This window comes from Bipolaris zeicola (assembly GCF_000523435.1).
Source record: "Bipolaris zeicola 26-R-13 unplaced genomic scaffold scaffold_105, whole genome shotgun sequence".
In the NCBI taxonomy this organism is placed as follows: Eukaryota; Fungi; Ascomycota; class Dothideomycetes; order Pleosporales; family Pleosporaceae; genus Bipolaris; species Bipolaris zeicola.
In genome coordinates, this window is record NW_006912154.1 from 21,198 (window position 1) to 36,314 (window position 15,117).

Sequence of the window (15,117 nt, forward strand, 5' to 3'; positions counted from 1 at the left end):
GGAACAGAATGCGGCCATTTGTATAGTAGTGACTAACACGGCGGCTGTCGGATGGAAACATGCTGCAGCGCAAGACAAGGTGGCATGCCAGACGCAGTCTCGCCGTCCCCCGACGTCTGCCCTGTAAATGCTACATTTATGTTCTTCCACCAATGGCGGCCGCCGTGGTCAACGTGGGGGGTTCTGTGCTTGGCCCTGGGGAAACTTTGCAAGGCCCCCCTCCCCACCACCACCCTCGCACCACTACCCGTAACCACGCACCCATTACTACGTACAACATGATTCCCCTCCGCTGACACCCAACCAGCCCCCAATGCTTGTGGGCTGACGCGGATCCTATTTGTCCGACCAGAGTCTATCATACTGCACTGTGCACAAACAGCAAAACAAAAAAACCGCCGTTGCAAGGGCCTCCTCTTTTTTTCAATACATACAGTACAGCGCATTCAGCCCCACGAACAGCACCATGGCTCTAACGTCATCCGGCCGCGGCTGTGGCCACAACATGCGCGCCCCTCGTGCCCCTCGTGCCCCTCATCGCGCTGCTTGGCGATATATCTTCCGCCATCTAGACATGCATTCAAACGCCGATGAGGCCATGTGTCGGGTATTGGTTATAGACTCCTCTTCAAATTAAGCCCTCAGCTGGTCTCCCTTTTTTGAATTCCCTCTCTTGAAATCCCGTGAACGACTGACACTGCTGGAGTTGCTGGAGTTGCTCACAATTGCCTGGTCGGACTATCCATTCCATCACCAGAACAGACATTCATCATGGCGCCGGTAGAAGTTCTCATGGTAAGTTTTGCTAGCAGTTCCTTGCCGGCAACGCGTTTTTATTTTCTCCTCCTCCTTCTCCCTCTTACCCCATCATGGCTTGCTCTCGAGCTCGTGACATGTCATGCAATACTGAAAGCTGCATGCGGCTTTATTTGTCGCCCCCTCAAGCACTTTCGTATGAGCGCAATCAAGTTAGCGAAACTATACACTAATGCATCGTCTAGGTCGGTACTGGAGAGTACACGACCGGATTCGTCGGAGGCGGTGCCTCAAAGTCTGACAAAAAGGTTGGTGTCGTAGGTTTGACACTGTTTGACCTCCGAAGACGGGGCAAGGTGGGCAAACTGTCCATGGTCGGCACATCCGGCGGCAAATTCCCTGCAATCCGTGAGTAACAATGCTGCCCCGGACTTGCATATGCCCCCAATATGCAAGGCGCTGATTTGACGTCAGGTGAGCATCTGCAAAAGAACATTTCCGAGGCATACAACAATCTGGACGTGTCTTTTGAGGAGTTTCCAAAAGAGGGCAAGACGGACCCAAATGCCTACAAGGCGGCGATTGATGCGCTTCCAAAAGGCAGTGCGAGTGAGTTACGAGTTGATAGTAGAATTACCCCTGCAATAACGCTGACGTCGGTTAGTTACAATCTTTACGCCCGACACCACTCACTACCCCATTGCCCTTTACGCCATTGAGCGTGGAATTCACGTTCTCATCACAAAGCCCGCAGTCAAATTGCTAGAACACCACCAAAAACTCCTCGAGGAAGCAAAGAAGCACAATGTATTTGTCTACATTGAGCATCACAAGCGATACGACCCTGCGTACGCTGATGCGCGCTTCAGGGCGCAGAAGTTGGGCGATTTCAACTATTTTTACTCGTACATGAGCCAGCCAAAGTATGTTTCTTTTCCGCCTTGGTTTCTTAGTTTGCCGCAGAATGTAAGCAGTATCTAATTAGACCTCCAGGAGCCAGCTAGAGACTTTCAAGGCATGGGCCGGTGTGGATTCCGACATTTCCTACTACCTGAACTCTCACCACATCGATATCAACGAGTCCATGGTTCCTGGTTGGAAGCCAGTACGCGTCATGGCGAGTGCAGCAAAGGGAATCGCTACCGGACTGGGCTGCGATCCCGCTACCGAGGATACCATCACATTGCTCACTAACTGGGTGAAGAAGGATGACCCCAGCAAAGTTGGAACTGGTGTCTACACAGCTGGCTGGGCAGCACCACAAAAGGCAGGTGTGCACTCGAATCAGTATTTCCATTACATGGCATCCACCGGAGAAATTCGTGTCAACCAGGCCAAGCGCGGTTACGACGTCACTGATGACGAGACCGGCTTGCTGTGGTACAACCCGTAAGTTTGAGTGGACACGGAGAAACCCCCGATTCGCGTACTGACCAGCTACAGATTCTACATGAAGTACGCCCCTGATGAAGAGGGCAACTTTGCAGGCCAAATTGGCTACGGATACATTTCATTTGAAAAGTTCATTGATGCTGTCAACAAGCTCAACGCGGGTGAAATCACTCTCGAAGAATTGGATGCGCGGCCACTACCAACTTTGAAGAACACCATCGCGACAACAGCCATTCTGGAGGCCGGCCGAAGATCTCTGGACGAAAACCGTCCTATCGATATCATTGAAGAAAATGGCGTCTGGTCGCTAAAGTAGATCACGCTGGTATTTAGTAAAATCCGTACTATACTGTTCATTTGAGCAGAGCTCCCACCACCGCCCGAGTGGCCTCCTTGCTCCTACTCACCCTGCTTGACTCCCAGCCATGAAACACGCAATTACTGTTTACATGTAACCCCCAGATCGGCGGCATGGTGTAGTGTATCATGGCATATTTCCCGGTCGCACTGACCCACGCGTGAATGGACTCCACTTCGACGACCAGGTTTGAGCGATCGCCGGATCTGTCAGATCCATGCTAGGGCAAGCCCTTTTAGTGTCTTTCCCATAACGTGGCGCCCTGCAGAACCCCTAGGAAGGGGCATGCGAAGATCGAAGCAAGAAAAATCCCCCCCGTTCGGGCTGTCTTTAGCCTGTTCCCGCGACCGGACTCGGGTGAATCCACTCCGACAGAACGGATAGGCTAATATACTTACTACTAGCACATCTCAGCTCCGACCGGTTTCTAGTCTCTAGTCCTGTGATCGTCTTGCATAGACCAACTGCTGTCACCCCTTCCCTAGCCCAGCCCTTGGCGAGGCAATGTCACTACCCTTGGGCTTGTCTTGTCTCAACTCCATGGACCCCCCCCCTTCCCCTTCCCGTGTGAATGCTTCTTTTTTTTCGTTCGCTAAGACCCTGAGGCGATCTTCCGACTTGACGGGAGAGGCGTAACGTCAGTGCATATGGAGAGTAGGATCCACTTTGTGCATCACACATGGTCGCCTTGGGCGTGGCCACTGTGCTGGGCGATTCCGTCGGCGTGGTTGAGGCAGTGTACTCACATACCACTCGTTCTTCCTTGCTGAGCGATGGGATCATGCGAGTCAGAGCTGCCCACGCGACAGTTGACAACCCCATTGCCCGTCCCTTTCCCACTGCTGGTTGGAAGAGAGAGAGAGAGAGCTTGGAGCAAAGCTTGATTCGACTTGCGTGATCTTTGATGTCGGCTTGCGTACGTAGTTACAAAAAAATGCCTCCCTCCCTTCACCATTCCCTTGGCTTTTCCCCCCAATAACCAAAATCTCACACTCTATAAGTAATCACTCCTGCTATGAAAGCAAAACTACACACACACACACACACACACACACACACACACACACACACACACTCCGGAGCCCAACCCCCCCACTCACTTTACGGAGAAAAAACAGTACCCCCACGAGACAATCGCACCACGAGACATACACGCCATTTCTGAAACCCACACCCCCATTTAATATACTCTCTCCCCTCCCCTCCACCCTCAGATTTAGCCGCGCGGAAGGGGGGGGTGGGGGGCGCAAGTAGACAGATACCGAAGATATTCGGGAGGTGCTGGGGGTGTTTTTTTTTCGCTTTTAAACCTCGTATATTATCATACGAGAGTGCACCCGAATTTTTCTGCACGTGCCTCTCTCTCTTTTTTTTTGGTACCTACCTCCCAGAAAGCAGGGAGTGACATTAGGGAATAAAAGAGTGCAAATTCACAGTTGTCTGGGAATTGGCCGCTTAACTTCCCTTGTTCGTTTGAAGCAAATGATAAGTTGCGAATTTATGCGATTTGGGATTGGTAATATAACCGGGGGCTGGAGTTAGGGCAATTCAAGCGTTGGATTCATCCGTTGGGGCGTTTGTGTATGTAGAGGGGGGGGCTTTAGCTAGTTGGGATAAAGTTATTAGTGTAAGTACCGTAAAGCCTAGCTAGTTCTCACGGGGCGGAGGTGGCCAGTGTCACGCTTTTTTTGTGTAATATTATTGCTGTTATGAACTTGCCGGTAAAGGAACGCAATAGATTTCTAAGTGTTTGACTTGTCTTTTTATTTCTTATTTCTTGTTTTGTTTTTTGGGGACAGCGAACGGTTATGATGAGGGAATACTTGGGAGGAAGAAGGGGAGATTTAAGTGCTAACAACCCACCGGTAGATGTGGTTGAGGATGAGCGTTATGTAGACTGTGCGGTGTGGGGGTCCGGGTCGATCGTTATTTTACAACGGCTTTTTTTGGTAGAGGGCTAGACTACTCCTTGGTCCCTTTTTTATATTTTTCGGGTGTTCTAGAGGCATTGTTTTTCCATGTCGACGCCTTGGCACATTCCTGCTGCGAGTTTCATTATCGGGTATGTCGATGACTTCATTCCACTCGTACAAGTTCAAGCATCTCAAATGAACGATGGTTATATCTTTGGATTAGGATATATGCTTTGCTAGTATCCTGATCTTGGACTTTTGTGTCTAGGAGGCGAACCACTAGTTCCCAATACATGGGTATCTAGTATCTTATCCATTTCTGAGATACCCAAACAGTATATGATAATCGGTAGATTCCGATCCAGAGAGATATTACTCAATGCTAAGAATTAATGACCACAGTCGTTTCTTTCTTCCCACGCCGTGTTGGGAGGCAACCAATCGATGATTCGAGCTATTAGCACTGCATCTATCTGATATCAAAATACTGTAACGTATGCTACCAGAAATGCTTCTCAAAACGTCACGCAAATCAATGTTAATAGTCGATCTTGGCTATTGTAGAAGCTTTCTTCTTTTCTTAACTCGTTTCCTCCCTGTCACTTCACACTTCTCACTCCACCCCTCTTTTCTCGAAATTCCAATGAGGAAAAAACATCCAATATACAATGCACATGCACAAGAAAACTCAATAGAAAAAAACACGGCTATGACTAAGTCCGCCACAAGTCTGTTCAGCAATCTCCATACTATCCATTCTACCTAGCCACACAAGAATTTCAAGGAGCAACATGCTATGTAGATGTCGAAACGCAAAGCGAAATATAAGATTTTTTGTACTCCTCTACTTGTAAAAAAGGATACACTAACGCGATGTAAAATCTCAACCTCCATCCTCACGATCTTCAATTCGACTACAACTTTGTGTCAAAGGCCAGAGCCCATGTTTATTCATATTCCCGCCGTGTTCTCTTGATAATACCTCAATGTTTGTGTGATTAAAACGAGGGTTTGTATTGGCTATTATTTATGCCACTTTAAGTGGGCCAGATGCAGTAGGTAGGTTCTTGAAATACATTCATAGGGCAACCGAAGGGGTATATGAAAAATCGTCTATGTGTTTCTGTGAAAAATACGCTGTGCGATGTATTTCTTTGAAGTTGACCGAAACAATTACAGTACAATAGTAAAACATCAGGTTCTATACATTTCCACATTGCGACGTGGGCAATCATAAAAAGCAATAGTGCATAGATCATTCTGATAACATCGGTCCAAGTTACCAGAGAGCTAAGAAGACTCGAGTGCATGCCTCCAGGTCAGATTGATATTCAACAGACTTATTAGCTTCAAACCCTATGAATGTCGAAATATAACACAACGCATCTACATAGGATTAGAGTAACCAAGATCACGTGACTTCCAGACGCAGCCTCATCAACCAAAAGCGGACAAGCACATGCACCACTAGCGCTGCACGTGAGACCCGCCAAGGCGATCGGCCTGGAACTTTTTTGATTTTCTACAAGCTCCAACATCTTGAACTATCCACCATCTTCACCGACAAATATCTCCCGGGCGAGCGAGCAGTGTAAGTCGCCTACTCACTGCGCAAGTCGCATAGGCTAATCGAGCGTAGGAATCCCCCTTCGGACGAGCTTCAGCAGTGAACCCTTCTCTCAACCCTCTACTATCTATCGCAACCTTCGAAATGGCTGAGGACAACAGCGCCGCGTGGCCCCAGGCTGACCAGGCCTTGTCGCAAGAGATTCTCGACCTTGTTCAGCAGGCTACCCACTACAGGCAGCTGAAGAAGGGTGCCAACGAAGCTACCAAGTATGCATACCCGATGCGACTGTCGAAGAGTCAAGCGCAATGACTAACAATCAGCGTTTTAGGACCCTCAACCGTGGTATCAGTGAGCTGATCATCCTCGCCGCCGACACCTCCCCTCTTGCCATCCTTCTGCACTTGCCTCTGCTATGCGAGGACAAGAACGTGCCATACGTTTACGTCCCTTCCAAGATGGCTCTCGGCCGTGCCTGTGGCGTTGCCAGGCCCGTTATCGCCGCCAGCATCACGACAAACGAAGCCTCTGTAAGTTGAAAAAACTGACAATTGCAAGGAAACCACATGTACTAACAAGATACAGGACTTGATGGGCCAGATCCGCACCCTTAAGGACAAGGTCGAGCGCCTTCAAATCTAAGTGCGGCGAGTACTATCAAACCAGCTTCCCAAATACTTTTTTGGGATGTGCGATGAGAGTGGGAGTCTACAAAACTGGAAGGTCTATGTAATGGGAAAGACACCGGAGTGCCTGGATGAAATATTGCTGGGTATATCTGTACATAGACCGAGAATGAAATGCTGAGCGAAGGTCAGCATGGACTCTGCCAAAATCAACAAGTTTACGGACTAATTTTTTCTCATGATTGAACACACCGTATAACACTTATTTACCGCCCACTATATTTGCTCGAGCTGTGTCTAACATTTACAGTGTGATATGAATTCACATTCTAAGATCCTTGCAATAAGTAACCACTGGGTATCATTTATGCATTCATCATGATAAGCTCCTTCATCGACCAGCCACCCTTCATTCACGTTATTGCATCTCAATCTCCACCTCCTTAGCCTCTGGATTGTGACTTGGCTTGCGGCTCCGACTCCGATTCTCGGCTTGCTTTTCGATAATGTTGGCCCCCAGACCTAGGCCAAGACTTGGGTCTTCAGCTGGCTTTTGTTCTGCAAGGTTCTCTGCTATTTCTCCTGTACCATTCTTTGTACTCTCCTCTGTGGGTTGCTCAGAAAGTCTAACGTCAGACTCCTTTGTAACTTCTTCCGCCTTCTCTACTGCTCCCAGGTCTACACTCAACTTTGAACTTGGCTTGACTGCTTCTTGTGCAAGCTCTTCGCTCGATCTTTCTTCAGACGGACTTGCTCCCTTACTGGCATTTGAATTTCCAGTGATGCCCAACCTCTCGAAGCTCGCTATTACTCCTTGTCTCAGGTCCTGTCCGAGTGCAGCGGCAGCATCAAGCGGTTTAGGTGTGCTAGAAGTCCTGGGAGAGCGGTCACCGACAGCATTTGTACGTGGAGGATGGACCGCCGCGCCAGCACCCGTCGCTGATTCCACCGTCTCAGTACCAGTGACAATAGGTTCATGGATAATTGGTGTGCTAGTGCCGCTTCTGTCGTGACTTGCATTGCTCGTTTGTGGCGTTAGGCTGGGAGGTGCCTGGGGACCAAAGACGTTCATCTCCTCATCAGTGCGGCCAAAACACTCAGCCCACCACCTTGCTTCACCTTTTCGGGGAAAGATCATTCTTTCCTTACCACGAACTGCGTCGTCTATTTCCGGATCATACTTGGGATTCATGAACTCTTGTTTCCGACACAGGAAATAATCCCATACGCTTCTTGTTCGCTCTTTGGCTCTCGTCTCGACACGCTCTTTCTCGTTATCGAAAAGAAAGGTGCCGTACTGGCATGAATACAAATGATACAGCAAGCGTCTCAGGAAGCGCTCATTGAACTCGAATCGTGTGGGGTGCTGATAGTGTAGTTGGTAAACGCAGTCGAGGAATTGGTGGAAGACAGGCGATAGCTCGTTGACCTTGGTGACTCGATGCTCTTCTGCCGCGCCCGTCGGTACAGTTTTTAACGGAGGGGCATCGGGGATGTCTGGAACAGTGTCCGGAAGGTTAGTTTCCGGGAGTTGATTGAGCGATTCGTTGGACTCATTATGGCGGTTGAAGAGACCTCGCGCACCCCGAAGGGCATTCTCAAACGCATTAGCAGCCCCTGGACCATCGTACTTTCGTTCGATTTTCTCGTTTTCGATGGTGAACCATTTCTCATGGCTCAAAAATCCCGACCGATGCCGAAACATGTGTCCAAAAGATAACCAGTCCTTTTCCACGAGAACGATGAAACCTTCAAGTGTCCTGTAGTATGGATCTAGCAGTATCTGACTGAGTGCACTCAGCTGGCTTGTACGATCCCATCCGTCTGAGCAGTGAATCAGGACGTGTGAATGCATGATTCCTACTGTACGAGCAATTAATGCGGTACCATCCAAGATGTTGGCTATGTGCTTGATCCAGTTACTCTTGGCTAGCAGCTGCCTGTTTGGGGGAAACGGGACTAGATCCGATTCCTTCAGAGCTTCCACCACCATATCCAAAGACTTGCGCATAACGTGGATATTGTCAATTCCAAGATAGGCCTTCTCCGCACCAGGGTAGTGGTCCATCTTCTCTGAGCCTAGTCCAACAGCCTGCATCGCGTATGCGTTCACTGTCGGTCTGGCATCGACAATCAGGTTTCGCTGTTGGGCTCCATATACTCTGGATAGATCGGCATCGGATTCTGACGAAGCGGTCAAATCGTCGACAGTGGGTTTCCCTGTGTTTTCTGACCCATCTCCTGCACCAACAAAGGAACTACTAGCACTAGATTCACTTAGGTTTACAACACTTGTATCTGGAGTGAATTCCACCGAACCAGAAGGGGTAGTTGTCGGCTTCCATCCCCGATTGGTTGCCCAGATAGCCGCCACAAGTCGCTCGTCTTGGGCATTTCGGTTTCCGCGGAGCCCAGGTGTGGGTTGTGAACTACGCGTTATGGAGCAGTTGTTAATAGGGTGACGATAGACGAGGGCAGGAATGCGTTGCCGTGAGCGGTACTCGCCAGCGTATCGGAGAACACTATCAGACACAGCGGTAGGAACAACGATCAGGGCGGGATATGTCGCGGAATACTGTGCCATTCGTCAAGAAATTTCCCAGCCACGGTTGTCGCATGACAAGTACCTTGTATTCAATATTGACTTCTGATATGCGCCAGCCCTTCTCCGTATCTTTTGAGCCGATCCCCAGACGCCTCCACTCGCGGCGTGCATCATAAATGCTCCAGCCGTCCTGTTTGTCTTCTGGAGGCTTCGGCTGGTAGCTGAAAGCCAAGAGCTTATCCAGCCTTCCGATCTTGCACGACAAGGCACGTATGCTCTCGTATACATCGCGTGCCTTCTTTTCGTCGGGGAAGAAGAAGGCAAAGAATGTGAAGTCACGGCATCGGATGCGGATCGAGGACTCCTGGCGAAGGACTGGGGGACACGGCTTGAGGACGCAGTAGTTTATCATTGGATACGTTATCCAGACTTCTTTTTGCCGCGGAGGCTTCGAGTTTGGAGGGGCATCTGCGGGAGGGCTAGGAAGGTAGCTGAAGACAAGGTGATGGGGCATGAGATGTAGCGTGCCATCAAAGCGTGTACCTCTGCGGAGAAGGTATACACCTTCCACCTGCAGTACTGGTTAGGTTGTGCAAGTCTAGACAGACTGAGGCACATACCTTGCTGATGCGTATCCGCTCCATGGCCACGATGCTGCGCGCGCGGCGGCCGGCGGGAGACGTGACTCGGGTGTTTGACCAAGATGGTGTTGGTGAGGTGAGTTGCGGGGGGTGCGATCGCTACCAAAATGAGGGGTCGTGTAACGCAGGCATCGAGGAGGGAACACAGGCGCAAACAGAAGTGTCAAACCGCCAGGGCTGCAATGACAGCTGAGAGTGCATGGCCGACATGAGCCTGTCGCCATGTGCCCGTCCCACTGCCCACTACTAGTATCTTCTTGGCTTTCAACGTCATCAGACTACTGCACAGATGCTCACACGAACACGCTTGTTTTCCGCTTGTAGCCTAATGACACGCACATGAGCTTAATTACACCGAACCTAATACACATGCGTAGAAATCACGTTGGCTCCATCATACATTAAACAAAACTCGTAGTTGCTGCTATACTAAGATAGACCCATGGTCGCTTCCTGATCAGGCAGAGCACAAATGAGACTACGTTGTATAACCTACGTAGAAATGTCCCGGCACACACGGCTTCGCCATTGAGCTTACCTGTGTCACTATATAAGGTCATATGTTAGCCACAGACTGTATTATATATATTAAACCCCAAAAGACCGCACATCAGACTGCCTACGAAGCAACATTGCAATGACCATCAGAATACTAAAACCTGTGAGTACAGATACAAAAACCGGCTAGATGCCGATCCAAAACCTATGCTACGGCTGTTGCTACGCTCACTCGTCTAAGCCGGAGGTGGCGGTGGGGGCGGGACATCGCTAGGCGGAGGAGGAGGAGGGACATCACCCGGAGGAGGCGGAGGGGGCGCGGAGCCAGATGGTGGCGGAGGCGGGGGAGGGCTTCCAGCAGAACCGTAGCTTTGGAAGAGAGGGCCAAGACCAGGGGGAGGGCCAGAGGGAGGTGGGGCAGCACCGTAGCCTGGAGCACCGGCGTAGGCACCAGGAGCACCCATTCCAGCACTCTGGTCATAGCCATAACCACCATAACCATAGCCAGCACCACCAGCACCACCAGCACCGGCAGCTGAGGCACCAGCGGCCCAGGGAGCTGCGCCGCCACTGGCGCCATAGCCCTGATCATATGACTGACCACCACGACCACCTCCACCAGCCCAAGGCGGTGGGGCAGAAGAGTGACCATCGCTACGGCCACGATCATCGTCGTTGCGCGCCCAAGGTGCAGAGCCGCCAGTAGGACCGCGCTCCCAAGGCTTGAGAGGGCGTTCTCCTCCATAATTGTCACCACCACTGGCACCATTGTTGTTGTTGTACTCGATTGCGCCACGAGGTTGTCCACCACCACCACCCATTTCGGCCATGAAAGCATCGAGCTCGTTCTCGGGAGCACCGCCAATTCTTGCAGGCTGACCACGGTCCCCGAAGCGGTTGTCGTTGCGCCAAGGCTGTCCAACCTTGCGCTCGGGACAATCGCGAGCCATGTGACCAGCTTGACCACAGACGCGGCAGATGATGCTGGCAGTGAAGTTCTGCTTCTGTGGACAGTCGTACTTGCGATGACCAATCTCTCCGCAGTTTTGACAGGCTTGGTTCTCGTCGTCACGAAGGGTACCGTTGAGGGCGGCAAGTTCGCGGAGTTGGTTGCGCTTGAGTTCGTTCTGGCCTTCAGGGATGGAAGCAGCCTGGATGTATTAGTATTATTGTAGGGTATAGGATTCAGGAAAACTTACAGTCTCGATGACATTGTGGATGAGCTTCTTCGCCTTGTTAACCTTCTCCTCGGTGTCGGCCATGATCAAGCAGTGCAGATCCTCTTCCTGGTTGCTGGTGTGAGCTGCATCCGAGCGTCCTTTACCCTCCTTCACGGAGCCCTTGCCACGGATTGCAATCTTTGCCTGGGATTCTGTCTCCATCTTTTTGAGCGTGTTTCCACGAGGGCCAATGAGTAGACCAACTGTTAGTGCAAAAAGCTGCGGTTAGTTTATGATCAAAAAAATAATGTATGAGCAAAAGGGTTAGGGTTAGTGACATAGCTATACTGCAGATGCCACTAGATGTGCATAAACATCCAGCAGTCTGAGCAGGCTGGTCAAGACAAAGGCTGGGGAAGAGCAAGATGAGAAAAGGGGAGTTAGAGGGGTTAGTTTCGTACTGAAGTTAATCTCCGGGTAATCATTGACCGGAACATAGACTTTCTCCTGTGTCTTAGTAGGGCGCCTGTAATCGGCAGGTGGATGGTAGTTAGGAAGTGTCTTCATCGCCTTCTCGACGAGCTTGTGGCGCTCATCTTCAAGGCGCTTGCGGTAGCGAAACTCGCGGGTGTTGACACGGCGACCGAAGTTGTCGTACTGCGGTGGGGGCGAGGGAGATCTGAGCCAGTCAGCCAAGGAGCGCATGGAGGGAAGAAAACAATCGGACACGTACCTATCACCATCGGCTGGAACAACATCATTGATCTTCAGCTTCTGGGTGATTTCCTCAATTCGCAGATGCAAAGTATACGCGTCAAGCTGCTCAGTAGTCATGGCGGAATAGATGGCTGTAGGCAGCCCCATCAGGCCGGCAGCCTTGTTCTCGCTCGCGTCGCCCCATCGGTTTCGCTTCTTGCGCTGTCGCGGAGCATCGGAACCTAGAATGAGCATGTTAGAGGGCATCGTAGGTACGTGTGGGAATTGACTTACTGCGTTCTGGGCTGCGACCGCGCTTCAGCTCGGACAGGCCCTCTGCGGGTGCTGAGGGATTGTAACCGCCATCATCGTCGCCACCGCCGAACCGACGGCGAGTTCCTAGAGGAATGTTGTTAGAACCGGTAATTCCTTGGTTGCGCCACGACATGTTTGCGGGTGCTGCAAGAGATTCTTGGTGAGGTGTTAAAGAGTCGAGGCAGCCTTTGCGATGGGGCGAATGCATTGGCGAGTCTCACGTGTGGCGCTAGTGCCAGGATGAGCGTAGCGTCAAGCGGGTGTCCCAGATGTACAGCTCTTCGCCAACCGTCGTCACCACTCCTCGACATCACATACGCCCCCGTCGCCACATCCACTGCACGCGTTCATCTCAAGAAAGATCTCCAAACCATTCCAGACGACTCGTCGATTACATAAATCACCGCAACTATGTCGACTGAACTCTGGTGAGTCCTTGCGGAGCTCCCTTGTCTATGATGCAGGCAGCTTCTAGCTTGCCTCTTAGGCATAAGCTGGACCTGCTATTATCATCAGCGTAGCGGAGAAGCTTCTGTTATGACGAATATGAAGAACTTAAGCTAACAAAGCTTCTATAGCCCTGCCTATGCTGTAAGTACTCGAGTACCAACCTCCGCTCCGCCTCCCGACGGACGCGACCAGAACCGCGACGACACTGCTTCCATCGCCGCAAAGCGATGCGACAACGTTGCTTCCATCGTCGTAAAACGATGCGACGACTATCGTGCGATATTGCAGGACTTGGGCTAATGATCAATAGCCCTTCTTCGGCGCGATGGGCTGCACGTCAGCTATCGTCTTCGCCTGCTTCGGCGCCGCCTACGGAACTGCCAAAGCCGGTGTTGGTGTTTCCGCCATGGGTGTCCTCCGCCCTGACCTGATCGTCAAGAGTACGTTACGCGCTATGCGAACCTGATCGCGAACTTTCATATTGCATGAATGCAGCTAACAGGTACTTTAGATATTATTCCCGTCGTCATGGCTGGTATCATTGGTATCTACGGTCTCGTCGTGTCCGTGCTTATCTCCAACGGCTTGAGCCAGCACTCTTCGCTGTTCACCAACTTCATTCAACTCGGCGCTGGTCTTTCCGTCGGTCTGTCGGGTATGGCGGCTGGTTTCGCCATCGGTATTGTCGGTGACGCTGGTGTACGAGGAACTGCCCAGCAGCCCAGGTTGTTCGTCGGAATGATCCTGATTCTTATTTTCGCTGAAGTCTTGGGTACGTTACGTTCCATCAGATTCTGTATGAAGTCCGTTACTAATGCGCGCTTAGGTCTTTACGGACTCATCGTTGCCCTGCTCATGAACTCCAAGGCTGGTGGTGCCGATGAGTGCTAGACGATCACATAGCCTACGATTGCAGACGCGATACGACAACATTTATCTGCAAGAGACAAGTATTGGCATTGATTCATCGAGTGCGACGATATGTTCTGTGTGCATAGCGCGCACAACTGACATGTGCGGCATGTTGTAAGTGTGCTATATGTATCTCTTTGGAAGAACGGACAAAGACTGCTTCTACGACAAGGGAGCGAGAGGGGGGTAAATAATGGCACGGGCTGGCGTGCATTTGGCAATCCATTTGACGGCGTGTATTCTAGGGTCTCATCAATTTCATTCTGCGCTTGTAAACAAAATGTATCTGTCTTGTTGCTGTCCTGGTTTTGTAACGTGAGTTGCAACATGTGTACTTGAAGAGTCCCAACATGAATGTTGATCACAATGATGCAAATGTAATCAAGGCAACCTAGAATTAAGGTATATTGCGTAGACTGCAATTCCTTGTTTTACTTGGAGATGTTTGTACACTGACATGATCCGTTGGATAGTATATCGCTAGATATGAGACGAGAGGACAAACCAGTAAGAGTGAAGATGCGTAATGATGTATTGTGCGTGTGTGCATCGTAGAAACATTTACATACCTGTATCGTCTAGCGCTTCCGACCTTGTACACAACCTGAGCAAGCTTCCTCGTCCTGCTTGATAAAAACGCCGCCGTGATAAACCCAACCAACCAACAACACCACTAATGCAAACAAGCGTGTACTTTGCCGTTTCAGTCGTCATTGCCAGCTCTCTTTGACTTGGCCGCTTGCATCTTTCCAAGTATAGTCTTGCTCTTTGCCTTGCCCTCGACATGCTCGGCGCTACTAAGACTGCTGTAGAATGACCGCACCTTTTCGTGAGCAATCACCTTTCTCGGGTCGAAGCGAAGGATCTGTAGACCGGCCATACTTGTTGCACGAGAAAGCGCGACATAGGCCTGGCCCTTTTCGAAGACGCGGCCAAGATCAACACGGACGCGCTCGAGGGTTTGGCCTTGGGCTTTGTGGATGGATAGAGCCCACGCGAGGATGAGTGGGATTTGCGATCGTGATGCTTGGACTTCGCCGTTGGGCAATTCGATCTTCCAATCTTCGCGCTTGCATAACAAATCGCGCGTTGTGCCATCTGCAATGGCAAACCGTACAACGGGGTACACTTGGTTGGTGTTGAGCCCAAGTGAGCTTTTGGCCATCTCCGTCTTCAAGGCAGCGTCTGAAGGCCCATTTTCAAGAAAACCTTCCTCATCTTCTTTGTAGACGTTGAACATTTGCTCTGTCATGAATCCTGTTATCTTGCCTAGTGATCCGTTGACTAG

At 50.6% G+C, this 15,117-nt stretch overlaps 6 protein-coding genes across 6 annotated transcripts; 3 read left to right on the forward strand and 3 right to left on the reverse strand.

Moving 5' to 3' along the window:
• Positions 1-771: 771 nt before the first annotated feature.
• On the forward strand, positions 772-2,464 carry COCCADRAFT_37904 (uncharacterized protein; the record flags this gene model as incomplete). The annotated part of the gene is made up of 6 exons (XM_007715423.1): positions 772-795; positions 1,002-1,164; positions 1,231-1,365; positions 1,421-1,679; positions 1,750-2,145; positions 2,200-2,464. The coding sequence occupies 6 exons, from the start codon at positions 772-774 to the stop codon at positions 2,462-2,464; spliced, it is 1,242 nt and encodes a 413-aa protein (XP_007713613.1).
• A 3,666-nt stretch (positions 2,465-6,130) lies between these two features.
• On the forward strand, positions 6,131-6,628 carry COCCADRAFT_99569 (uncharacterized protein; the record flags this gene model as incomplete). Its single annotated transcript, XM_007715424.1, has 3 exons — positions 6,131-6,255; positions 6,318-6,516; positions 6,572-6,628. The coding sequence occupies 3 exons, from the start codon at positions 6,131-6,133 to the stop codon at positions 6,626-6,628; spliced, it is 381 nt and encodes a 126-aa protein (XP_007713614.1).
• Positions 6,629-7,030: 402 nt separating this feature from the next.
• Positions 7,031-9,801, reverse strand: COCCADRAFT_37906 (uncharacterized protein; the record flags this gene model as incomplete). Its single annotated transcript, XM_007715425.1, has 3 exons — positions 7,031-9,187; positions 9,240-9,728; positions 9,778-9,801. 3 exons carry the CDS (start codon positions 9,799-9,801, stop codon positions 7,031-7,033), a joined length of 2,670 nt encoding a protein of 889 aa, XP_007713615.1.
• Positions 9,802-10,532: 731 nt separating this feature from the next.
• COCCADRAFT_99614 (uncharacterized protein) lies at positions 10,533-10,760 on the reverse strand (the record flags this gene model as incomplete). Its single annotated transcript, XM_007715426.1, has 1 exon — positions 10,533-10,760. One exon carries the CDS (start codon positions 10,758-10,760, stop codon positions 10,533-10,535), a length of 228 nt encoding a protein of 75 aa, XP_007713616.1.
• Positions 10,761-12,408: 1,648 nt separating this feature from the next.
• COCCADRAFT_99553 (uncharacterized protein) lies at positions 12,409-12,600 on the reverse strand (the record flags this gene model as incomplete). Its single annotated transcript, XM_007715427.1, has 1 exon — positions 12,409-12,600. One exon carries the CDS (start codon positions 12,598-12,600, stop codon positions 12,409-12,411), a length of 192 nt encoding a protein of 63 aa, XP_007713617.1.
• A 278-nt stretch (positions 12,601-12,878) lies between these two features.
• Positions 12,879-13,808, forward strand: COCCADRAFT_27319 (uncharacterized protein; the record flags this gene model as incomplete). The annotated part of the gene is made up of 5 exons (XM_007715414.1): positions 12,879-12,895; positions 13,046-13,058; positions 13,228-13,357; positions 13,429-13,689; positions 13,744-13,808. 5 exons carry the CDS (start codon positions 12,879-12,881, stop codon positions 13,806-13,808), a joined length of 486 nt encoding a protein of 161 aa, XP_007713604.1.
• Between the last annotated feature and the right edge of the window lie 1,309 nt (positions 13,809-15,117).